The sequence below is a fragment of the Oncorhynchus gorbuscha genome, linkage group LG12 (genome assembly GCF_021184085.1).
Source record: "Oncorhynchus gorbuscha isolate QuinsamMale2020 ecotype Even-year linkage group LG12, OgorEven_v1.0, whole genome shotgun sequence".
Classification (NCBI taxonomy): Eukaryota; Metazoa; Chordata; class Actinopteri; order Salmoniformes; family Salmonidae; genus Oncorhynchus; species Oncorhynchus gorbuscha.
The window spans coordinates 56,850,448-56,876,426 of record NC_060184.1 but is presented as its reverse complement, the minus strand read 5'-3'; the positions used below and the strand labels follow the sequence as shown (position 1 = coordinate 56,876,426).

At 44.2% G+C, this 25,979-nt stretch overlaps 1 protein-coding gene across 3 annotated transcripts in view; it reads left to right on the top strand.

Moving 5' to 3' along the window:
* LOC123991147 (partitioning defective 3 homolog) overlaps nt 1-25,979 on the top strand; it is a 625,449-nt gene that overhangs the window by 390,643 nt on the left and 208,827 nt on the right. For all 3 annotated transcript variants that reach the window (XM_046292394.1, XM_046292392.1, XM_046292393.1), the window contains exon 15: nt 7,990-8,176. In XM_046292394.1, the coding sequence (XP_046148350.1) occupies nt 7,990-8,176 (187 nt within the window). The remainder of the gene's footprint in view (nt 1-7,989; nt 8,177-25,979) is intronic.

Sequence of the window (25,979 nt, the reverse complement as noted above, 5' to 3'; positions counted from 1 at the left end):
AAGTTCGGGAGAAAGTTTTGAGTATATTTAAATGATGTAAAGGTTCCACCTATCGCTGCTTGGATGTTCTGTACCTTGTTTGAGCTAGCTCCCTTCAGCCTGTGTCTGGTGTGAAAAGGTTGAGGTGTGTTTAAAAGGCACATAATGAAGTTGGCATTTAAAGGCTAAAGGCATTTAAAGGCTGGGATGGGTACGTGTGCGACTAGACTGCCCTACCCACTTTTAAGAGCCCAACATCGCCGATACAGAAACATTTTGATATTATGCCCCAAGGATGATCGATTTCATCTGCATGTGACACTTTTTGTTGTGGTTGCTTTCTGTGAAACATGAACCTTGCAATTCAAACGCTTGTAATAGCAGTGTTTTAGTCCATACTAGATACATCAGACATGGGAGCAACAGACAGAAAACAGAGTGGCCGGGATCAAACGACAACATCAACAAATCCAATCTAGCCAAACACTCCAATCAATTCAATTGACCGAGTGGGTGGAGCTGTTTCTGGTGTAAACATAGTGGAAATGGCCAGAAAACATTGTCTAACCCAGGTCTCGTTTTGCCAGTGTGTATTTAAGGTGATTACCTGCTTAAGTTTGTGTATTGGCCCTGATATTGTTAACCAGTATGGATCTGGTAAAGATCTCCAGCCCGATCAATAGGGCCAGAGTGTCAGATTAGCCTTCGGAATGGGTGATGCTCTGAAACGAGAGGATGGGAGGATGAATTAGAGCTATTAGTGTGACCTCTCACCTCCGACTCAATGATCTGTGGCTGAAAGTGAGCACTCCTCTTCCTTCCTCTCAGATGAATGTGTCCAGGTGGCCTCTTAGCTCTGAGAGCTCCCGTCTCAACACCCTGCTCTAGCATGGCCATGGCCCTGACTCTGGAAATGGCTCCACCCCTCTCTCTGGGTTTAATACTTTGGATTGGCCCTCACAGAGGCAGGCTCTGTTGCTAGGGAGGCTAAGAACTGAGGCGATGTGCACCAAAATGGCTCTCTGACTCTCTCCATCTTCCTTTGGATGAAGGAGTGACCGTTCTTTTCTCCATCCCTTCCTTCCTCCATTTATCTCTCCTTCCTGCCTGTGCAACTCTACAGTGTTCTATTCAGCCGAATGTGACTAGTAATTTATCTCAAAGCATGCCATTACACCTATAGGACTAACCACTCTGTGTGTGTGTGTGTGTGTGTGTGTGCATGCGTGCGTGCGTGAGTCCCATCTCAACAACCATCAAACAGCTGCTTCCCAGCTGCAAAGCCGGCGGTCACATGGCCAGCCAGACCTTATATCACATAGCTACATGCTCAATCTGACTAAAACACATCCGTGGCAACAGGTTTTCATTGTATGACGGCTGGGGACTTCAAGTTCAAAGCCATCTTCCGCAGTGTTGCTCTGAAACAGGCACTGTTGTTGCGTTCCTTCCTGGAAACCCTTTCCCCCTCTTAGGTTATTTATCTGAGGTGTTGGAGTCTAGCGCCACTTTGTACACGACCCACAGCCCGGGTACCATGGTACCACTGTTCACTGCTTTACCCCATGTAGCTAGGTTCTGCTTGCTATTGTGTGGGGGCAGTATAGGCCTGGCACCACAGCACCGCTGTTCACTAATTCACCCCATGTAGCAAGGCAGCTAGGCTCTGTTTGTATTGTATGGGGAAGTGGGAGAGTAGGCCTGATGGTACCACTGCTCAGCCCATGCAGCTAGGTTCTGTTTGTTATTGTATGGTGCAGTGGGAGGTGTAGGCCACTGTGTCCATATCCATGGTACCACTGCTCAGCCCATGCAGCTAGGTTCTGTTTGTTATTATATGGTGCAGTGGGAGGTGTAGGCCACTGTGTCCATATCCATGGTACCACTGCTCACAGCTCACCCATGCAGTTAGGCAGTAAGGGTATGGTACCACTGCTCACAGCTCACCCATGCAGTAAGGGTATGGTACCACTGCTCACAGCTCACCCATGCAGTTAGGCAGTAAGGGTATGGTACCACTGCTCACAGCTCACCCATGCAGTTAGGCAGTAAGGGTATGGTAACACTGCTCACAGCTCACCCATGCAGTTAGGCAGTAAGGGTATGGTACCACTGCTCACAGCTCACCCATGCAGTTTAGGCAGTAAGGGTATGGTAACACTGCTCACAGCTCACCCATGCAGTTAGGCAGTAAGGGTATGGTACCACTGCTCACAGCTCACCCATGCAGTTAGGCAGTAAGGGTATGGTAACACTGCTCACAGCTCACCCATGCAGTTAGGCAGTAAGGGTATGGTACCACTGCTCACAGCTCACCCATGCAGTTTAGGCAGTAAGGGTATGGTACCACTGCTCACAGCTCACCCATGCAGTTTAGGCAGTAAGGGTATGGTACCACTGCTCACAGCTCACCCATGCAGTTTAGGCAGTAAGGGTATGGTACCACTGCTCACAGCTCACCCATGCAGTAAGGGTATGGTACCACTGCTCACAGCTCACCCATGCAGTTAGGCAGTAAGGGTATGGTACCACTGCTCACAGCTCACCCATGCAGTTAGGCAGTAAGGGTATGGTACCACTGCTCACAGCTCAACCATGCAGTTAGGGTATGGTACCACTGCTCACAGCTCAACCATGCAGTTAGGGTATGGTACCACTGCTCACAGCTCACCCATGCAGTTAGGCAGTTAGGGTATGGTACCACTGCTCACAGCTCAACCATGCAGTTAGGGTATGGTACCACTGCTCACAGCTCACCCATGCAGTTAGGGTATGGTACCACTGCTCACAGCTCACCCATGCAGTTAGGGTATGGTACCACTGCTCACAGCTCAACCATGCAGTTAGGGTATGGTACCACTGCTCACAGCTCACCCATGCAGTTAGGGTATGGTACCACTGCTCACAGCTCACCCATGCAGTAAGGGTATGGTACCACTGCTCACAGCTCACCCATGCAGTTAGGCAGTAAGGGTATGGTACCACTGCTCACAGCTCACCCATGCAGTTAGGCAGTAAGGGTATGGTACCACTGCTCACAGCTCAACCATGCAGTTAGGGTATGGTACCACTGCTCACAGCTCACCCATGCAGTTAGGGTATGGTACCACTGCTCACTGCTCACCCATGCAGTTAGGGTATGGTACCACTGCTCACAGCTCACCCATGCAGTTAGGGTATGGTACCACTGCTCACAGCTCACCCATGCAGTTAGGGTATGGTACCACTGCTCACAGCTCACCCATGCAGCTTAGGCAGTAAGGGTATGGTACCACTGCTCACAGCTCACCCATGCAGTTTAGGCAGTAAGGGTATGTTTGTATTGTGGCTGGAGGGTATATAACCTAGGCCGGATTTACTTCTAACTGACAAAGGCTACAGTACTGGAGTTGAGGAGTTTGGATCCTGCTGCTGCCAGCAAACTGACGGGAACTGTGTGAGTGGGTCATATTGGGGCATTAGACTAAAGGGGCAGTTTCTAATCCAAACAAGCCCTTGTTAATAGTAACGGGAAGCACAGTCTGGCAAACATTAGCAATAATGAGGGGAATATTTATTTATTCATTTTATCTCCAAGTGACCCTGATTAAATGTCTACAGGATATGAGCGTGACTGACCGAACTGGCTCTTTCTCAGGCATCGTGATATTACAGTATGTTTATGTATCCCAAATGGCACCCTATTGCCCATATAGTGCACTCCCTTTGACACATGGGCCCTGGTCATAGGTAGTGCACTATAAAGGGAATAGGGTGCCATTTGGGATGCTGCCTATTTTCTGGTTCCTGAACTCCCCAAAACAAAAGCATTTTGTGTTTGCTTAGCTGATGTTTGTTGTGTGGGTTTCATGCACATTTTTTTGGGCCCGGATAGAGAGTCTGGAGTTTCTTGGCCATAACATCAGTATTTCTGCATTAGTGGATCAGTAAATAACATATAATTGTGGTAATGAAGAAACCCTGCTGATTAATAACAGGATAATAGTAATCCCATTCTAGTAACAATGTCTTATCCAAGTAGGTTTAAAGGCAAACTCTAAAAATATGCTCATGTCAGATAATCAAAAGAGCTTGTTATATGTCATTTGGCACCATCAGTAAGGACTAAAAGTGATCAAAAATCTATCATATCAGCCATAGTTACCACTACTGTTGAAAGTCCCCTCCCTCCTAGCCTCCAGGCCTCCCTGCACAGCCTCTGTTCCCTCCTGCTCTGTGCTCTGACACTGACCGGCTAATGGTTCCAGACAGGTGTCAAAGGAAGTGTCTCAGTGATCTGTCGCTACGCTAACTAACACCTCCCACCACCCACTGCCCTTCTATAGAGACACACAGACACACACACACACATCAGCAGGAAGTGATGTGCCAAGCTTCCTATCCCAGAGCTCCCAGCTGTGAGGACGCTGGGTTAAAAAGATGGCAGTATAGGGTCATACTCATTATGGTATAATGTAGCAAAGACAATGACGCTTTCTTATTGGATTTCTATGTCAGGCAGTCTCTTTTAGCCCATTTTCTTATGTTTGGTGGCTAATGAACACGACCCAGGCATTAAAGTACTGCATGTGCCAGGCCTAGGCTGTTACTGCTCGTTATAAATGAACAAGACAGCACAGACAGTGGCAGTTAAGTACCTGCTCTTGGTGCACGCTTCTCTGTTCTTTTATGTTCAAGCCCCAGTCGTTTCTCTCTTCCTCCCCGTTTCCTCTTTCCCAGCCTATTTTAGGAAATCAGAAGGACTTTTCACTCGTTAACTATCCACTCTGAGGCGATTGCTTTTTCTTTCCTCATTGTTAACGCGGCAGCTGTAATTATTCACTGGGGGGGGGCGGTTCTTGTCTCTGCAGCAACAGGTAAAGGGAATGTAATTTGTCATTTTCCTCTCATGCTAATTATCTAGACGACGAAAGCAGAAAAGCCATCGCTGCATTTCCCTGTTAATTATTCTCACCTTTCAAAGTGCCGGTCGTTGGGTCTGAGTCGTCCTGGCTACCTGTCCAGTGCTCGGCGTGTGTTTACCAGAAGGAAACAGAATGCCACTAAATGCTCCTCATCTGGAGAGCTCAGCACTTGTGTCAAGGGGTGCTGGATGGAATTGTTTCAGGCGGAGGAGGAGGAGGGAAGCGTGGCCATGCATCCAATTAAAACCGCGTTCTCTGTGAACTGTGCTGCTCTGTAAAAACCATGAAGGGAAAATTGGAACGCATTATAACAAGGCTGTTTTGCTTGAAATGTAAGGGAAGTGACAAAAGGGAGACTGTGTGTATGGGTCCCCTTGTTCGTGTCTGTGTGCGTGTATGTTGCATATGCTTATTTGTGCACGTGTGGTGTGTGTATACATATGTGAAAATGCAGCCAGGTCACCCATGATACAATTCAGTATTCAATGTTCATCCATGTCTGAGGACGTCGGGAGATGACGTGGAAGTCGGCCACTAGGGGCAGCATTGAGTGCTGTTACCAAGTAGGTTTTGGTTTTGCTATGGCGTTGTCGACGGGCACGGTGGATGGGCTTAAGCATCTCCCTCTGATTCCAAAATTTGCCCGTTTGAATCCAGTGATAGAAAGTTGTTTTTGAGATGTTTGCTTTAAGCCTATCCCTATCCCTAACCTTAAGCCTTACCTTAACCATTCAGAGTTCAGGGCTCCCGAGTGGCGCAGCGGTCTAAGGCACTGCATCTCAGTGCTAGAGGTGTCCCTACAGACCAATGGTTAGATTCCAGGCTGTATCACAACCGGATGTGAGCGTTGTCCGGGTTAGGGTTTGGCCGGGGTAGGCCGCCATTGTAAATAGGAATTTGTTCTTAACTGATTTGCCTAGTTAAATAAAGTTTTTATTTATTTTTATGCCTAAACTTAAGATTTCGGATGAATGTGTAATTCTGACGTGAGACTGAGAGGTACTTGGAATATGTCGGTCCGTAATAGACAGATTTAGATAAAGGTGTTTTGAAGCACACACTCTCTCCAATCCAGGCATGTCTGTACTTGTTATTAAAAGTGGATCTTTGAAGTGATGATGCAAGGTGGTGGTAACCAACTCCTCCATTAGAGGGAAGGGAAGTGAGGAGTGACACGGGGCGATGCGTGCTGTGCTGTGGAAATGAGGATGGGCATGGGCTCGACTCTGATAGACTAGAGTAATGGAACTGGGAGGCTGGAATCCCGCAGTGGTTGTTTCAGGCTTTGAGAAAAGACCAGAGGGGACAGAATGGGAAATACTGACTTGGACGGGAACAGACACCTGCTTTGTTCTGTGTGTGTTTTTCAATCAACATCAAGTATAGTGAAGCTGGCTTCTCTGTGTTGCGGCACACTGATCTACAACCACAAACATATATTAAGATGATATTGTTACTTAAAACATGTGATCATATTTAAAGAATGAAAAGGTTGCCTGCCTTGTCTCCCCCTTGAGAGCACACTGCATCCTCAAACCTTAATGAACAGACTCACACAAACACACCTACCCACCGACACACTCCTCCCTCCTTACTGGGAGATGCAGATTCTGTTTAAGAAACTAAGGGGTCGTTTGGTGTTGTGTTAATCACCTTGGCATTAGTTCCCAGGCTGATGTGATTAGTTCCTGTTAAGTCTAACTAACTTCCCGTATCTGAGGGCCAGGGGTAACTCCTAGACCTGAATTACACAGAGAATTCAATTATACCGTGTCCCTTTTGGGCCAGTGCTGGTCCCTCCTATCCAACAGACAAGGCTTTGGGTTGTATTAAAAACAGCTAAACATGTTAAAAAAACGACTTTGACTTTTCAGTGTAGTATGAACACCATCATTAAAAGAGGCTTGAGAAAAAGAGTCAAATGAGAAGTAGTCCCCTATATACACATCAGTGAGACAGCTATTATAAATTCATCTTCTGGGAAATTCATCAGAACTCACGTTTAGCCAAATGAGATCCAGCCAACATGATTTAATTTGTCATTGCAAGTTGTCATTCATCTCTGTGAAATCCATTTGTCATTTGTTGAGGCACGATGTAATAAAATGCATTTCAGAGTACTGTTGGGAGAGGGCCAGGGTAAATGCACCCCCCCCCCCTCTGTAATTACCTGCAATTGCTCTTAAGCTACTACATTTGCAAAATGACCCTGTGATAATGGAAACAAATGTACTTTCAGCAACGTACATAGGAAGTCATGGATTTTGTGTTATTTTTACCCTCTCAAATGCTTTTTTTGTAATGGTAAGCACATGTGTAGTTCTGGTTTTGTTATTTTTTGTTATATCTGCCTGAATATATGGCTACGTCTGAAGTGATATCCTATTCCCTGGGTCATAGTCTCATAAGGTAAAAAGTAACACACTTTGTTGGTAATAGGGTGCCATTTCGGACCAAGCCTATATTGGTGAATTGTAACGGCTCTTCTTCAGGAAATGGATATCCTCCTGCTCAGTGAGTGGTGGTTAGTCTGTAGATTGCACCGCTGACCCTGACTCTGAGATGAACTGATAAGTGGCCTCTCTCTTCTCCTCTGCAGCACAGTGAAGCCTTAGCTCGGCCTGGGAGAATACAGATCTGTGTGTGTGTGTGTGTGTGTGTGTGTGTGTGTGTGTGTGTGTGTGTGTGTGTGTGTGTGTGTGTGTGTGTGTGTGTGTGTGTGTGTGTGTGTGTGTGTGTGTGTGTGTGTGTGTGTGTGTGTGTGTGTGTGTGTGTGTGTGTGTGTGTGTGTGTGTGTGTGTGCTCTGTCCTTGGACAGGAGAAGGGGACTGGATCATAATAACACGATGGGATTGGGACACTTGTTTTCTGTCTAGAACAATGGCTTTTCTCATGTGGGATGGAATACTGAAATGGGAGAACTAACCCAGGTCTTTTGGATGTACGAAATGTCTGGTTCCATGGCATCTTACTATAATGTCCCTAATGTGAACTAATTCCCTTGATAAATGTTGGTGTAACTTAGCTAGCTAGCTTGTTCCACTGAACTGAAACAGTGCATGTCTAATGTGCTCCCTCCTCTCTCCTTCACTCTGGTCACACACAGGTAACTACCAGCTGTCTCCGACTGTGAACATGCCCCAGGACGACACCGTCATAATCGAAGATGATAGGCCACCTGTGATCCCCGCCCACATGTCTGACCAATCATCATCCAGCTCCCACGATGACATGGGCTTTGCTGCAGATAACCCAGTGACTTGGGCTCAGGACGTGCCAAACCAAAATGAGTGGTGAGAGAAAGAGATGACATTTTACACCCCAGCAAGGTTTTCTTTACTTTTTGGCTGTAGCACCCACTGTCTGATTGAATTATTGATATCATGATGTTCTTGAAAGATGCCCTTTGTGTCTAGATTCCGTGTGTTATGGAACATTTCGTATGTGGGGAGCGTTAGGGCATGAGAAAGTGAAATCTGACACTATTATTTTAGTGTAGTCAAGTGTCTGTGTGCCTGTGCTTCAGTGAGTGCGTGCATGTGTGTGCGCACGTGGCCTTGTGTGTCTGTGTGTGCGGGCACGCGTGCACACACCTTCATGACTGTGTGTATGTGCGTGTGTGTGTGCGTGCACGTGTTTGCCTTTGTGAGTGTTTAATAATGGATGTGACCTAGGAGGAATATGGAAGATGGTTGAGTTAAACATCTCTCTGGGGTCCTAGCCAGTCCTCTTTCTTCCCCAGGGTGTCTCACACTTCCCCCTGGTTTGGCCTTCTAGAACATCTTGAGCAGCTAGTATTAAATATGGAACCAGGGGCTCAGCAACCCAATAACGGGCAGGGGCCACGAGTCCTCTGGGACCGTACACTCAATTCAATGGTGCCTTACCTAGTGGTTCTGCAGTTTTATGAGGAAAATTGGGCTCCAGTGTCTCTGGCTCAGTGTAAACAATGTAGGTATATATAATGCTTCTGTATAGAAACCCTGATCGTACATATGAAAGCGTGAATGGTATTTATTGATTACAGTGTTCAGCTACAGGAATTGGTGGTGGCATTTAAGTAGGTTTGCAAAGCTACTGGTAATTTACCAAAGTGACCAGAATATTCAGTAACTAACAGGTAATCTATAGCAATCTATGGTGACTTTGGTAATTTATACAATTTTTTTATATATATTAAACATTTTATATGTATGTATTCATATTGAGTTTTTAGTGGATGGACCATATCTTTCAAGAGAAAATAGACTAATTAATGAAAAAAACATCTAATCGTCAATGGCATTATTTTCAATTAACTCTCCCAACTATTGACTTTTTTTCACAACTGCCACCAGTTTGGCACCGAAACAAATAAATTGACAAAGTAAAATAAACAAGTGTGTTCAAACGTAGTTCATGCTGAAACCCTCATATTAAACACATTCACTAAATGGATGGTTTATATGATGATGTTTTACAGCATTTAGGATGTTTTACCGTTGTCATTCTATTTTTTATCTTAAATCATCTTATTTGAATATTTGATATATTGTACTTGTGATTAGAACACACAGAGGGCAAGAGATACTGTAATTACAGACATGTATTGATCATCTGAATTACCCCAAAGGGCCACTAGATGTCTTGTAATAAATTACATATAATCCTTGAAAGTTACCAAGATTCTGGTAGTTTACTGGTAAAACTTCAAAAGTTTCCAGTAATATAACCTCCCTACATTTAAGTATAATATCTTTTTTTATGACTGTCCATGACAGATGTTTGTTCCAGGACTCACATCCGGCCTCCAAGAGACCGTATCAAGATACACTATTTTCTTTCCTTTATCTCGATTGGTCAGGCAAGATCATGTGAAACATATCGCGAAATGCTATTGGACAGTACAGCAACACAGTGATTGACTAGCAGGGAAGAGTTATTATATTAGTCAGAGATTCCATTCTGCTGGAAGGAAGGAGAAGCCTGGTCAATCACTCTCTCTGTTTTTAGTATTTTTATTTTAATCCCCCAAGAGACATACCTCCATATTTCCTCTCCATCTCTCTCTCTCTCGTCCATCTCTCTCTCTCTCCCTCCATCCCATCTCTCTCTCTCTCTCTCCCTCTCTCGCCCATCTCTCTCCCTCATATCTCTCTCTCCTGTCTCCCTCTTTCCCATCCATCTCTCTCTCCCTCCCCATCTCTCTCTCTCTCGTGCTCTCTCTCCCATCTCTCGCTCTCGTGCTCTCCCCCATCGCTCTCTCTCCCTCTCTTTGATTTATTATGAATGAGTATCTTTAAGTTTGCATGTCTGTTGGTTGTGTGATGTCTGAGTTTTGTCATTGTGGATTAGGGCCACAGCACATACTATTACAACACTCAAGCTTTCTCACACGCTCTCTCTCTCTCTCTCTCTCTCCCTCTCTCCTTTCTCTATCTCTCTATCTCCCGCACGCACGCGTGCATGCACACACACACACAGACACACACACAGACACACACACACAGTGTACCACTGCCTTGGGTTATTTTGAATTATTCATATCTCAGAAGCCCGGTATGCACGCCACACACACATTCTCACACACTCCCTCCACAGTCCCACAGCTGCTCAAATACGCGTGCGCACACACACACACACACACACACACACACACACACACACACACACACACACACACACACACACACACACACACACACACACACACACACACACACACACACACACACACACACACACACACACACACACACACACACACACACACACACACACACACAAAAGACTCTTTCTCTCTGACACATACACAGACACGGGCGCTCACACACGTCATACCGTGGTAATAGCAGTGCTTAGACTGTAGGATCTGGGTCAGCCATGACCCCATTTTCTTAGAATTGTTGGTTTTTAATTAAGCTGCACGCCACATCCAACCAGGCCCTGGAATCATTGAATATGCATTATGTGGAGCTGTGAAAGACTCACCTCCGACCCGTGTGCGAGTATGAGATGTGTGTTTCTCGAGCCGTAGCTCTGCACTACACAGCACCAGGGTTACACACCTTAGTGCATCCATAATGGCACTGCCTTTTCCCCCATAGGAAACCTTGTAGTCGGTATTTTCCTTCATTTTGCTCAAACATGGTCATAGTGTGAGCTGAGTACAGTGCATCAAATGGCTGGCCGCAAGATAAACTGTTCTTTTGCAGGCAAAGAAAACCCCATCTCACACGAGACACATTATTACAGCGACCTAGTTTTCCAAGAGATGCAGGAGCAATCTAGTTTTGTGCGTGTGTGTGTGTGTGTATGTGTGTGTGTCTTTTGTTTGTGTTTGTGTTGCAGGAACATGTTGTGGGTGGAATGAGCGCTCTCCTATTGTTACAGCTGTATAGTTTCTACTGAAGACAAGGGATTGAAATTGTACCAGCCAAAAGACTCCCAGAAAACATCAATTGAAAATGGTACGCACGACGATCCAGGACAGACACAGGCATAACCCATAACCTCCGTCTCTTTTACCCCCACCCCTCCTCAATCACAATATCATACCAAAGGCCAAACAGGCCTACATTCACATTTGAGTCATTAGCAATTTAGCAAATGCTCTTATCCAGAGCGACTTAGTGAGAGCATTCATGTTCACACGTTTCATACTTAATGGTTTTTTAATAACACGTACCACTTCCTGATTATCTCAGTGATTTACAGTACAAGGTATGGAGGCATTTATTCAAATAAATCTGCTCCGATACTATGGGACAGCCTTGCTAATGTGAATGGAATGTGTGGTGGCGGAGAGCACGGGAAGGCACAGGAATGGAGGCCTGAAGGAACGGTGAACTATAGGAACATGCTTTAGCTGACGTTAGTTCAACATGATGCATATGCTTGGTGTTCGTTCTGATCTCCTACACATAAACTATGATCAACTGTATTGGTGAGCAGTTACAGGGGCACCTGCAATTCCTCGTAATGTGGTAGTAGCTCTTGGAATGAACTACAGGCCTATATTCCCCCTTGACGTTCCCTTCTCTAAGCAGATGTCAAAGGAGATGGATGCTTGTTATTACTTTCCAGATTAGCCACTCTACCACCCTGTTACTGGAACCAAAGTGGGTCGTTTTAGGCCTCCTACAGAGGCTAAGGCTGCTTCCCAAATGGCACACTAGTTCCTATATTGTGCACTACTTATGACCAGGGTCCTGGTAAAAAAAATATGTGCCATTTGGGACAGATCCTCAATGTAATGGGGGTGGATGTTAGGGTGGGCCTGCGCAGCCATCTTAGTCATTTACATCCACTACCATGCCCCTCTGGCTCGACTAGGGCCAGGGACTGTCTTACCCACCAGCCCAATTGAAACCCAGAGTTTGTAATAAGAAGGCTATGGAGAAAACATGTACTTTTAGCATGTTGAGTTGTAGTGAACGTTTAGCCTTTTAGAAGTAGACATTAATGGATGTCTATTTTCATAATGCTCTGATTCATAGAATGATTGTGAATTTCCATTGAAAAATGAAATTGAAAAATGGCCACTCTACTCTGACTCATAGATGTGTGCCTTTGCTCTTGCAATAATGGCTAGCAATTATGAAATGACTGGGAAAACCTCTTTGGCCTGAGAACCATTAGAGATATGACAGGTTAGTATGGTCACTTCAGGCCAAATAGGGAGAGGAAAAGATACTGCAAATTTGGAAAATTTGTCCTTAGTCCACCTAACACCCAATACCTGTAACATTTACTGTGAAAGTGATTTATCTGCTTTATTTTTCTGTTCTTACTATTGTCCAAACTACATCAGTATTTATCTTTCCTCATATAATTGTCCTATGCTTCATTGATCTTGCATCCAGTTCTCCTTTCCAAACAGAAAGAGATGTTCTCATTTGTCGTACCACATCTTAACAGGAGTCACAAACCTCCCCCTTTTGTGTGAGGGAACAGTGTCTGCGAAACAGTAAATGAAAATTGCTTGCATACAAAGTGCCAAATAAAGGTGTTTTTCCTTTGAAGCTGCATTTATGTTCTCTCACTTATTCTCTCACTTATTCTCTCTCTCTCTCTCTCTCTCTCTCTCTCTCTCTCTCTCTCTCTCTCTCTCTCTCTCTCTCTCTCTCTCTCTCTCTCCTCTCTCTCTCTCTCCACTGCTCTTCTCTCTCTCACTCTCTCTCCACCTCTCTTCTCTCTCTCTCTCTCTCCACCGCTCTTCTCTCTCTCCACTGCTCTTCTCTCTCTCCACCTCTCTTCTCTCTCTCTCTCTCTCCACCTCTCTTCTTTCTCTCTCTCTCTCTCCACCTCTCTTCTTTCTCTCTCTCTCTCTCCACCTCTCTTCTTTCTCTCTCTCTCTCCACTGCTCTTCTCTCTCTCCACCTCTTCTCTCTCTCTCTCTCTTTCTCACCGCTCTTCTCTCTCTCCACCTCTCTTCTCTCTCACACTCTCTCTTTCTCTAACTTTCTCTCTCTCCACCTCTCTTCTTTCTCACTCTCTCTCTCCACCTCTCTTCTTTCTCACTCTCTCTCTCCACCTCTCTTCTTTCTCACTCTCTCTCTCCACCGCTCTTCTCTCTCTCACACTCTCTCTTTCTCTAACTTTCTCTCTCTCCACCTCTTTCTTCTTCTCCACCTCTCTTCTTTCTCTCTCTCTCCCTCTCTTCTTTCTCACTCTCTCTTTCTCTAACTTTCTCTCTCTCACACTCTCTCTTTCTCTAACTTTCTCTCTCTCCACCTCTCTTCTTTCTCACTCTCTCTCTCCACCTCTCTTCTTTCTCACTCTTGCTCTCCACCGCTCTTCTCTCTCTCACACTCTCTCTTTCTCTAACTTTCTCTCTCTCCACCTCTATTCTTTCTCACTCTCTCTCTCCACCGCTCTTCTCTCTCTTTCTCTAACTTTCTCTCTCTCCACCTATCTTCTCTCTCGCACTCTAACTTTCTCTCTCTCCACCTCTATTCTTTCTCACTCTCTCTCTCCACCGCTCTTCTCTCTCTCACACTCTCTCTTTCTCTAACTTTCTCTCTCTCCACCTATCTTCTCTCTCGCACTCTAACTCTCTCTTCACCTCTGCTCTCTCTCTCCATCTCTCCTTTCTCTATCTTTCTCTAACTCTCTCTCCACCTCTCTTCTCCCGCTCTACCTCTCCTATCTCGCCACCTCTCCTCTCTCTCTCCACCTCTCTTCTCTTTCTCTAACTCTCTCTCCCCCTCTCCTCTCTCTCCACCTCTCTTCTCTCTCTCTCTCCCAAACTATGTCACTTCTCTCCTCCCCTCCTCTCCTTTTCTCACACAGCAGCCTCACCTAGTTCTCCTCATTGAGCTGCTGGAGGTACACTGTTCATATGATGCTCCCTTTACAGAGAGTGAGGTAACTACTGTATGCAAACGTGTCTGCGGGTGTTCTGATCAGAACACTGATCAGAACACCGGCATGTGTTACACAACAGTAGAGAGAGTCAGAAACTATCTACTTAGCCTGCAGCGCTAAGATAGTTCCCTGCCTTGATATCACCACAGCACAGCATAGAAGGAGCACAGTGTCATTGGACTGGAGCGAAACAGAAATTGAGACCAAAAAAAATGTGTGTTAGTATTGTTATTATTATTAATAGTAGTAGTATTCCCCAAATGTATAATCTGGTTTGATATCCCTTACACTATTAAATAGTAAAAGCATTAATCCTGAAGGGTTTTCTCACCCTCCCTCGCTCACCTAGCGTTCATTTGAAATCCCACATTCCTGCTCACCTAGCGTTCATTTGAAATCCCACATTCTAGCTCACCTAGCGTTCATTTGAAATCCCACATTCTAGCTCACCTAGCGTTCATTTGAATACTCACATTCTAGCTCACCTAGCGTTAATTTGAAATCCCACATTCTAGCTCACCTAGCGTTCATTTGAAATCTCACATTCTAGCTCACCTAGCGTTAATTTGAAATCCCACATTCTAGCTCACCTAGCGTTCATTTGAATACTCACATTCTAGCTCACCTAGCGTTCATTTGAAATCCCACATTCTAGCTCAGCTAGCGTTCATTTGAAATCCCACATTCTAGCTCACCTAGCGTTCATTTGAATACTCACATTCTAGCTCACCTAGCGTTCATTTGAAATCCCACATTCTAGCTCAGCTAGCGTTCATTTGAAATCCCACATTCTAGCTCACCTAGCGTTCATTTGAAATCTCACATTCTAGCTCACCTAGCGTTAATTTGAAATCCCACATTCTAGCTCACCTAGCGTTAATTTGAAATCCCAATTTGATGTCCATCACCCATTTCATAAGTTAAGTTATGGAATACAATAAGTATTATATGTTCAGAATTTGCAAAATGTACAATATGTTACGAATTTTCAAAAAGTATGATATATTACAAATTCCAACTAGGTGGCTAATGTTAGTTAGCTGGCTAACGTTATCTAGGCTAGGGGTTAGGGTTAGGAGTTAAGCTTAGGGGTAGGGTTAAGTTTAGGAGTTAGCTAAAAGGGTTAAGGTTAGGGTTAGGGGAATGGTTAGCTAACATACTAATAAGTTGCAAAGTAGCTAAAAAGTAGTTGAAAAGTTGCTAATTAGCTAAAAGCTGTGATGAGATTCAAACTCACAACCTTTGGGTTGCTATATTTTGCGTTATACACCCACCCATCCAACCCGACCAACACCACTACTTTTGTTTTTGCCTTAAGTAACCATCTGCCTTATGTAACCATACCAAACATAAGATATTGTCCGTATTTTTGTATCCCGGATTTACATTTCCTATGTTACGTGTAGTCTATGAGACAAGGCTGGTGAGAGAAACGGTGTAATGAGAGAAGAGAAGGGTGTGGGCTGGATGTAGATCTGGATGGCTTCTCTCTCTCTCTCTCTCTCTCTCTTACATTACCCTGCTTTGATCTGACGCATGCCTCACTATCTCTGAAGGAGTAATCACCTCCCCCTTTGAACAGGCAGGAGACTCAGAGACACAGAGAGACGGAGACAGACCAGAGCCCCATCTCTACTGAGACAGGTGAAGAGAGGAGACCGTTAGGAGAGAGAAGAAGAGAGGGAGTAATGATTGGGAGAGGGAATATATTGTGAGAGAGAGAGAGAGAGACTGATTCAATATTTGTCTAGAGGTTTGAAAATGTGTATGTTAACACTTTCCATGCCTTTTTAATTATATTTAATTGCTATACAATGGGCAGGAGAGAGCGCAACAAGAATTAAACGTTCATTCATGTTTCTCAAACGGAACCAGAGGCAGATGCTTACACCCATCCGACATCCCCATCCACAACGTTGAAACCTACTTAATGGTAACAGCGCTCACTGTTGCCTGTAGTGGCTTGTTTCCACGTCATCTCCCGACGTCCTCAGACATGGATATACTGACTTACAGTACCAGTCAAAAGTTTGGACACACCTACTGTTTCAACCTACTGTTTCTTTATTTGACTATTTTCTACATTGTAGAATAATTAGTGAAGACATCAAAACTATGAAATAACATGTATTGAATCATGTAGTAACCAAAAACGTGTTAAACAAATAGATTGAGATTCTTCATAGGAGCCACCCTTTGGCTCGATGACAGCTTTGCGCACTCTTGGACTTCTCTCAACCAGCTTCACCTGGAATGCTTTTCCAATAGACTTGAAGGAGAGCCCATATATGCTGAGCACTTGTTGGCTACTTTTCAACTCATCCCAAACCATCTCAATTGGGTTGGGGTCAGGTGATTGTGGTGGCCAGGTCATCTGATGCAGCACTCCATCACTTTCCATCTTGGTCAAATATCCTTTACACAGCCTGCAGGTGTTGTCCTGTTGACAAACAAATGATAGTCCCACTAAGCGCAAACCAGATGGGATGGCGTATTGCTGCAGAATGCTCCGTAATGTTCCGTATTGACTGACCTTCATGTCTTAAAGTAATGATGAACTGTCATTTCTCTTTGTTTATTTGAGCTGTTATTGCCATAATATGGACTTAGTCTTTTACCAAATAGGGCTATCTTCTGTATACCACCCCTACCTTGTCACAACACAACTGATTGGCTCAAACGCATTCACTTTTAACAACGCACACCTGTTAATTGAAATGCATTACAGATGACTTCCTCATGAAGCTGCTTGAGAAAATGCCAAGAGTGTGCAAGGCTGTTATCAAGGCAAAGGGTGGCAACTTTGAAGAATCTAAAATATATTTTGATTTGTTTAACACTTTTTGGGGGTTAATACATGATTCCATATGTGTTATTTCATAGTTTTGATGTTTTCATTATTTTTCTACAATGTAGAAAATAAGAAAAATAAAGAAAAACCCTGCAATGATTAGGTGTGTCCAAACTGTTGACTGGTACTGTGTATCACGGGTGACTTGCGTGGAGACAAAGGGTGTGTGCTCAGCTGGAGACAGTTCCCCAGTTTCACCACTAGGAGTGCTCTCAGATGGGTACAGTCAGTCAGTTTGCCCGTTTCACCACTAGGAGTGCTCTGAGCTGAGCAGCGGTAGGGTTGTCTTCATAGTATGGATGCAGCAGTGGTGGATTTAATTGACATGGTGCAGGAGAACAGTCAGCTCTGATTAACTCCTGGGTTTGTCCTCAGGTGAAAGAGAGGAAGGGAGAAAGGGGGTGGAGAGTGAGAAGGAATGAGATTGAGAGAAAGAGTGAAAGCAGTAGACCGTTTTCCCCTCCTTTGTGAGATGTCACAGTGGAGACATAATTCCTGGGACAGCTCTGACAGTCTGACGGACTAGGAGAAGCTTACTCACAAAATACACACACACACACACACACACACACACACACACACACACACACACACACACACACACACACACACACACACACACACACACACACACACACACACACACACACACACACACACACACACACACACACACACACACACACACACACACACACACACACACACATCATTCTACCCACGTATATTGTTAGGTACACATACCACATATTAACATAGAAATTAGTAATTATTGGCCAGGAATGAAAGCTGAACCACAGAACATAAGAACAACCTCCTTTACACATACACAACCTTTGAACTAAAGCCTTGGACATCTTTCCTTTTGTTGAAGTTATTTAGTACCAGTGCTTGTTATGTAGGCCTACACTAAAAAGTGCTGGGTTAAAAACAACCCAATTTGGATAAATTCTGACCAGAACATGTTGGGTTATTTTGACACAGCCAATTGGTTCACAAACGACCGATTGTTTTCTTTAAGTTGGGTTGTTGATGCTCGGTTATTGAGCTATGATCCACCGGGTCAGATTAGAAGACAAGGGGTGTGGCGTTCAGATAGTTATTTTTGGCCACCCGTGAGAGTAAATGTCATCCAGGTTAATCTGTTCTGTTATATTGACAACAAATGTTAAGGTTGAGCACTGACACTTTTGTAGCTTTAAAGATGCATTATGAAGAAATTGATCCGCCATTTCCTCATTTACTGAAATGTGAATAGTTCACCTAATTTCAGTTTGTGACAAAACAAGAAAGTATTGTGTAGAGAATCATTGTACCGTCGAAAGTAAAATTACAGATCTATAGCTCACATTTCTATGTAATTTTGGTCAGATCGCCCAAAAAGTGATATATTGCCGCTTTAATATGGCTTACACAATAGTATGAGTTCCTTAAAGTGGAATTGACATTGTCTAATGGGCTCTCGTCGGTGGATTCCACTTCAATTGCGCTGCTTTCATGTGTCCTGTTTACAGCGCACAGCGAAGGGAAAGTGTACCGACACATGCCACAGTCTTAGCTAGGTTACTAAAATGTTGCAGTTTGGCAACATTTGTTTTTTAAAGCTTGACAATAATTAACCAAATAACAAAACCTGCAACATAACATCATACAAAGGAGAAACATGTTGGCCTATTACAGCAACATTTGAGCAGTAGCCTAGACTGGCTACTCAACTACAATACATTTTGAGTGCACCACACACTAATGCTGCATTCAATCGCACCAGTGAGCCATGCAGTGTTTTAAGTCTACAACAACCTATACAGTAGCTCCGTTTTTTGTTATTTGGAGTTATTAAATACTCTTTGATTAGGTTCGCAGCATATTATGGACATCTGCAAGCATAGCAGCGATGGCTGGGCAAATATTATATATCTCTTCTTTTGTCTTAATATGTTAAAATGTCATGTTATAGTATTTTCAATTATAGCCCGTGCGCTGAATGAGTTTGACACCCCTGGGCTAGCGTATTTTATATGTCGCTAGCTATTTATTTAGCAAGCTAAAAACACAGAGCCTAACCTTGGCTAGCTGCTGGGAGGATGTCATGTCATTGGAGAAGTGGGTGAGTACCGAGTTTTCCCCCTCATATCGCTTTCCGTAGGCTACTGCTAGGACTAGCATGTTTTGACGGGCAAGCTGCAGAAGGACGAGCAGGCGACTATTCCTTATCGTTCATCATCAGTGCAATGTTCCCTCATTAGATTTTAGCTCATCTCACTCTGGCTAGCATAAGTTGTTGATCTTGTTGATGTGCATAACTGAGGGAGAGAGCGTCTACCTTTTCATGGTTGTTTGATCAATAGGACTGTAAAGTTCCCAGATGTAAGAGGACTCCCGTCATATTTGCAGAAATATTTTGTGGTTTTGGAGAATGCGTTCTAATGATCTAAAGTCGCGCAGTTGCTACTGTCTGTAGAGACACAGTCCAGTTCAAAGTGAATGATGGCAGGCCCGGGTGGCAAATGGCTTGTTTGCCTACTGTTGCTCTGATTGGCTATGGCGCACCAGTCTCCGTAGACTCCTGTCCTGGACAAGACAGATGTTTTATTTACTCAGTGTCTACTGCAGTGGCCGCTTTCCCACTCTATATTGCTATCAAATTTTCACAAATGCCTTACTATGCATAATTCCCAAACATTCTGTAAATGTATGAAAATGTCAAAATGACCATATTTAAGCGCTCTCTTGTCAGAAAATGAAAAACAAAGGTATCATGCTCTTCCCAGGGGTGTATATGAACATATTTTAATAAGATGTTATGTTGTTAAAATGCTGTCAGTTCCGCTTTATGCCTATCCCAATGTTGGGATAGTACCATGCAAAAATATTGAAGGAAAATAGAAAATAGATCAACAAACTTAATATGATGAACATGAATGACATTTATTCTCATGGGTGGCTAAAAATAACGAATTGAATGCCATTCCCCCAATAGGCCATACCTTTGTATTACCCAAACATGGATTCATTTAACTATTAGTTGGCTTTTTATTCACTTTCATTCTGGGTTGAGCCAGCAGATGGGTATTTTTTTATGTAATCCATAGGTTATTTTCAGGATGTGTGGCCTATTGGGGGCGTGGCTTTCAGACAGGTATTTTTGGCCACCTGTGAGAGCAAATATAATTCCTGTTCTTCATGTTATGTTTCCACACTGCAAACAAAAATATCCTTAAATATTTTAATATACAATTAATTCCATTATTATTGAAATACCATCAAGTGGCTACTATCCCAACATTGGGCTCCACATAGGCACTTGAGGAAATCAATTTGTGTAAGCTTCGTTACGCTACAAAAGTCCCTGTGCAAAACCTTAACAAATGAACCGGAATAATATTTGCTCTCATGGGTGGCCAAAAAGAACTATCTGAAAGCCACGCTCCTACTATGCCACGCCTCCAGTCTTCTGACCTGACCCGTTGGAATAACCCAACTAAATGACCCAACTGGCTGTGACAAAAATAACCCAGTGTGTTCTGTACACTACCCAGCAATGCATTGTTTTTTAACCTATCATTTTTTTGTGTGTTCTCTAAGTGTGCATGTATTATTGTCCATATGGTTGTTAGCATAACTTGCCAACATCAGTGTAAACAGCCATCTCTGCCTCCATTTTTGAGTGTGTGTGTGTCTGACTGTTTTAATTACAGTCTATATCTTCTTTAAATGCTAATAGTCTGCTGCTGTTTCCCCCGCTCTTGGTGTGTGGTGAATCTCTGCGGGCACTATGCCAACACCCCCTCTCTTCTACACACATGCATCACACAAAAACCTTACACACATCAACCTCCTATCTCAACCCCCACTGTTCCCTCCTGTTTCATTCACTCGAGTGGAAAAGTCACTCCACCCAAACTCAATTAAAGCACACAAACACAAAACGGAGGGGAAAATGAGAGAGAGAGAGAGCACAACACTAGAGTCGTAAGACAAACAGAGAAAGTCATCTGAATTGCTCCCGCTCTGCTCCTCCCTGGCTTCATTATGGGCAGAAAAGATTGCTGCAAGTCACAGGTGTTCCAGCTACCAGTTCCTCTGTGATTCTTGTTGCTGAAAAATGATATGTGCCACTAGATAGAACGCACAGGCAGGGAGAGAGATTGGAGGGGGGAGCAAGAGAAAGCTTGTGTGTGTGTGTGTGTGTGTGTGTGTGTGTGTGTGTGTGTGTGTGTGTGTGTGTGTGTGTGTGTGTGTGTGTGTGTGTGTGTGTGTGTGTGTGTGTGTGTGTGTGTGTGTGTGTGTGTGTGTGTGTGTGTGTGTGTGTGTGTGTGTGTAAGAGAGAGAGCGAGCTAGAAAGAGAGAGGAAGCGAAAGAGACCATATAAAGACGGAGGGGGAGAGCGAAGGGGAGGGTAAAGAACATAGTGGAGAACAGTGTAAGTAGACCTCTCTCCTTGTTGTTACCCTCTTCTGAAGGAACTCTCCCCCTCGCCAATAAGTCAACATAAATTATGTGTGTCGGCTCCCACAGAGCCTTGTCTTGTCTATGGCGAGTAACATTACATGACTCCGAGCCAGGCAGCACAATGTGTATTGAATCAAAATAAAGAGGACAAAATCCAAGCACCATTTAAATAATTTCAATTACGGTTACGAAAATCAAACTTTCTGGAACAATCTCAAGTCCCATGATGCACACTGTGTTTACTCTTATCTTAGCAGCAAACATACAAACTAGTGCCAATACAAATCACAAATTTGAACTGAGTTTCTTGTTCTGTCTAAAACATTGAAGCAAACACAGCTGAAAGTCTTGAGAGAATACAGTAGGTTTTTCATCCAGTTGATTGGTTGACAGGTCGGCTATAGTGGGCCTGTTGCGTGCAGCGTAGACAGAGGTATTGGCCAGACCTACAGTACCCAACGTGTGTGTGTGTGATGTGATTGAAAGCAACTTGGTGCCGTCTGACATCGGGAGCAGTCATGCAGTGAACTGTGGCGTCAAGACCACTGAGGTGGTGAGGCCCAAGCAGGCTCCAGGAGGGCCCTCTCAACACACATCACAAACTTCACACTGGGTATCAGTCTTCACCTCTCCCCACGTTTGACACACGGCATCCAGATGTCCAAACTAGGGATTTTGGGAGATAGATACTGCTACGCGGCCCTTCAGAGAACCGGACAGATTTTAGATGAGGAAAAGAGATGGAGAGAGGGAGAAAAGGCATAAAGAAAGAGAGCGGGCGTGAGGGAGAGAAAGCCAGAGAGGGGGAGAGAGATGGAAAAAAATAAGAGATCTGGAGCCACAGGGTTAAAATGGGAGCGTGGAGATTCTTTAAACACGCAGCCGACGTGTAGTTTGACACATTTAACTTCCTCTGAAAGGGAAGAGTATGAGATGTAAAATGCAAGTTAAGGACTTGGGTTTGCCTCTAAGCAATCCTCTCTGCTAGTTAATTGTGGATGAGGCTTTGAACGGCGAGGCGAGCTGTGCTGCTCAGAATGGGTGAAATGGATTTTAAGTGCTGCTGCTTTAGAATGGTAGAAGAAGAAAAGGTACTGTTTTATCCAAATGGAATGGGTAGAATACCAGAACTAGGACAAAGACATGGTTTATGTCCCAAATGGCACCCTATTCCCTACAGTGCACTACGTTTGACTAAAAATAGTGCAGTTTTTTTTACTATCAAAAAACGTAGTGCACTATATAGGGAGTAGGGTGCATTTGGGACACATTCATAGACTTCTTCAGGCGGAAGAACACTAATATACTGCAGTTTTGTATCACGGTTAACATACCTAGTTAAATCTCTATCGAGTACAGAGTTTGATCAGATAATGATTAGGAGACACATTTAATTACATTTTCCATTTTCCTCCTCAATGTATGAACAGATTTTGCTCTTGTAGTTTGTACTTAATTTAATGCCCCTTGGTAGGACTTAAAGGTAGCATACATGGCCTCTCATTTCTCAATAGAAGTTCCTTAATCATACATGGCCCAAATGTTCATAATAGGGCTGGGCGATATGGTCAAAATATCTTATTACGGTATTTACAAAAAAAAATGGACGGTTTGATGGTATTTTATGTTTTTGAATAATAAAAGTTAAACATTTGCTTTATGAGTAGTGCGTGACCCTAGGGTGGCAAACACATACATTCTAAGTGATTTCAATGAGTCTCTCTCCATTTGGATTGTTTTATACTACACAAATAATTTTTCTGCATTTCCTGCACTAATTTGAGATCATTTCAGCACTGTCACGTAGAGCTGCACGATATGGGCAAACAATCTTGGCCTTATTTTTTACCAAATGTTATAATTGTGATTTGACTTGGGATTTAGGGCAAAACACTTAGGTGAACTGATGGAATCATGGAAATAGATAGATTTTTAGAATGTAATAGTGGGCATTTGGAATTCAGTGTTTGACATGACAACGAATGAAAATGCCAGGGAGGAGTTATTGTGACAGGGTAGGAACCAAAGTGTTGATGAGTGTTTCCTAAGGGGCCCTATAATCGTTAGCGACATTCAATGTTTTCTCTTAGCTACTTCATATCGATAACATATTCTTGCTTGGCGTATTCCTCTTTGATTGAGAAGATATTGTTGCACAAACAACATGCAGGCTGTAAAGCTAGTTACGTTTGCTCTGGCTAGCGATTAGCATTAGCGGCGAACAAGATTTAGGCCCAACTTATTAAGAGAAGATAAACTAGCTTGCAGATGTAAGAAACACAAACTAAGAGTGTAATTATAGAACACTAGTGGATTTATATTAAGAAGCTAAATGAAAACAGCATCATTGTCATCAACATTGTGCTGTATTGACCTTGCAGAGACTGAACGCAGTGTCTTGTGGTAGAAGAACAACAAATGCGCTCCTTGAGTGACAGGGGGCGGGGCTTGTTCTGTATGGAAATTGGCATGGAGAGCGAGAGACCGGAGAGAGATGACTCACGTAGCTAAGTAAACTATACAAATGGACGTTACACACAGCGTATCATATTTCACAAACCAAGCATTAAAGTACCGTTATAGAAGGTAAAGTAAAAGTCCAAACCAGTTCGTACAGCCGTACCTGTATATCATAAAATACGGTATAACCCAGCCGTGGTTGATATCATAGAATTACATACATTTAGAATTGGATTATAGGAGTTCCATGATTCATTCTGTTAAGTTCATGCATTGAGTCTGCCTATATCACATGCCATATAGAAATGCTGGAAGGAATACTCTAACCAGACAAGGGCTTTAACTTCACCCTGCCATTAACATGCCATTAACATGCCATAGGGACATTCATAGAAAGTTAGCAAGTGCCACCAGAGTAAGATATGTGATTGAATTCTCCATTAGTCTGCATCAGTACAAGCTAGATGTGAAGTGTAGAGGTACTTTACATCCCCTCAGGAATATAGCACAAGGTTAACACACACACACACACACACACACACACACACACACACACACACACACACACACACACACACACACACACACACACACACACACACACACACACACACACACACACACACACACACACACACACACACACACACACACACACACACACACACACACACACACACACACATCAAACACACCACACACACGCACACACACGCACAGACATACACACACACACACCAAACACACCACATACACACACACCACACACACACACCCATGAGAGAAATAATGTCAAGTTTAGTTGAGCTAAGGCATAGCCCAGGGCGATGTTATTCACACACACTGTAAAAGATCCTACAGAGAACTTACCATGTTAAGCTAATGTGTTTGTCAGATCTAAAATATGGGTCAAAATGAATGAGAAGCTTTTAAGTTTTCCCCAGACAATGAAGACATAATATAGGAAGTCCCCTTGTGTTTCTGATATTCTCTGTACAGCACTTCACTTGTCATAGATTCTATACACAAGATATCAGGGAGTTGCCTGTGCATGAGTTAACGTTTAAGGTTGACTAGAGAGCAGAAGACAATCTCTTGAGTGTGTGTGTATATATTACACACACACACACACACACACACACACACACACACACACACACACACACACACACACACACACACACACACACACACACACACACACACACACACACACACACACACACACACACACACACACACACACACACACACACACACACACACACACACACACACACACACACACACACACACACACACATCCCCTACATACTATGCTTCTACATGTGGCTGTGTTTATTGTGGGTGTGTGGTGTGTGCTTAGTTCGAGGCCGGTGCTGTGTCTTTAAATTGTCTGGTTTGTTTGTGGCTACAGAGACTGATGTGCAATATGGATGACGTGTGGAGGGCAGGCTCTGCCAGAGCTCAGGGTCCATGTAAGCTGACAGTCACACATTGTAGTTGGGTTGCCTCCGTCCTGCCTGCTCCCAGCCTGCTGCCTTCCTCGATCCTGCCTGCTCCCAGCCTGCTGCCTGCCTCCCTCCTGCCTGCTCCCAGCCTACTGCCTGCCTCCCTCCTGCTTGCTCCCAGCCTGCTGCCTGCCTCCCTCCTGCTTGCTCCCAGCCTGCTGCCTGCCTCCCTCCTGCCTGCTCTCAGCCTGCTGCCTGCTCTCAGCCTGCTGCCTGCCTCCCTCCTGCCTGCTCCTAGCTGCTGCCTGCCTCCCTCCTGCCTGCTCCCAGCCTGCTGCCTGCGTCAATCCTGCCTGCTCCCAGCCTGCTCCCAGCCTGCTGCCTGCCTCCTTCCTGCCTGCTCCCAGTCTATTGCTTATCTCCCTCCTGGCTGCTCCCAGCCTGCTGCTTACCTCCCTCCTGCCTGCTCCCAGCCTGTTACCTGCCTCCCTCCTGCCTGCTCCCAGCCTGCTGCCTGCCGCCTTCCTGCCTGCT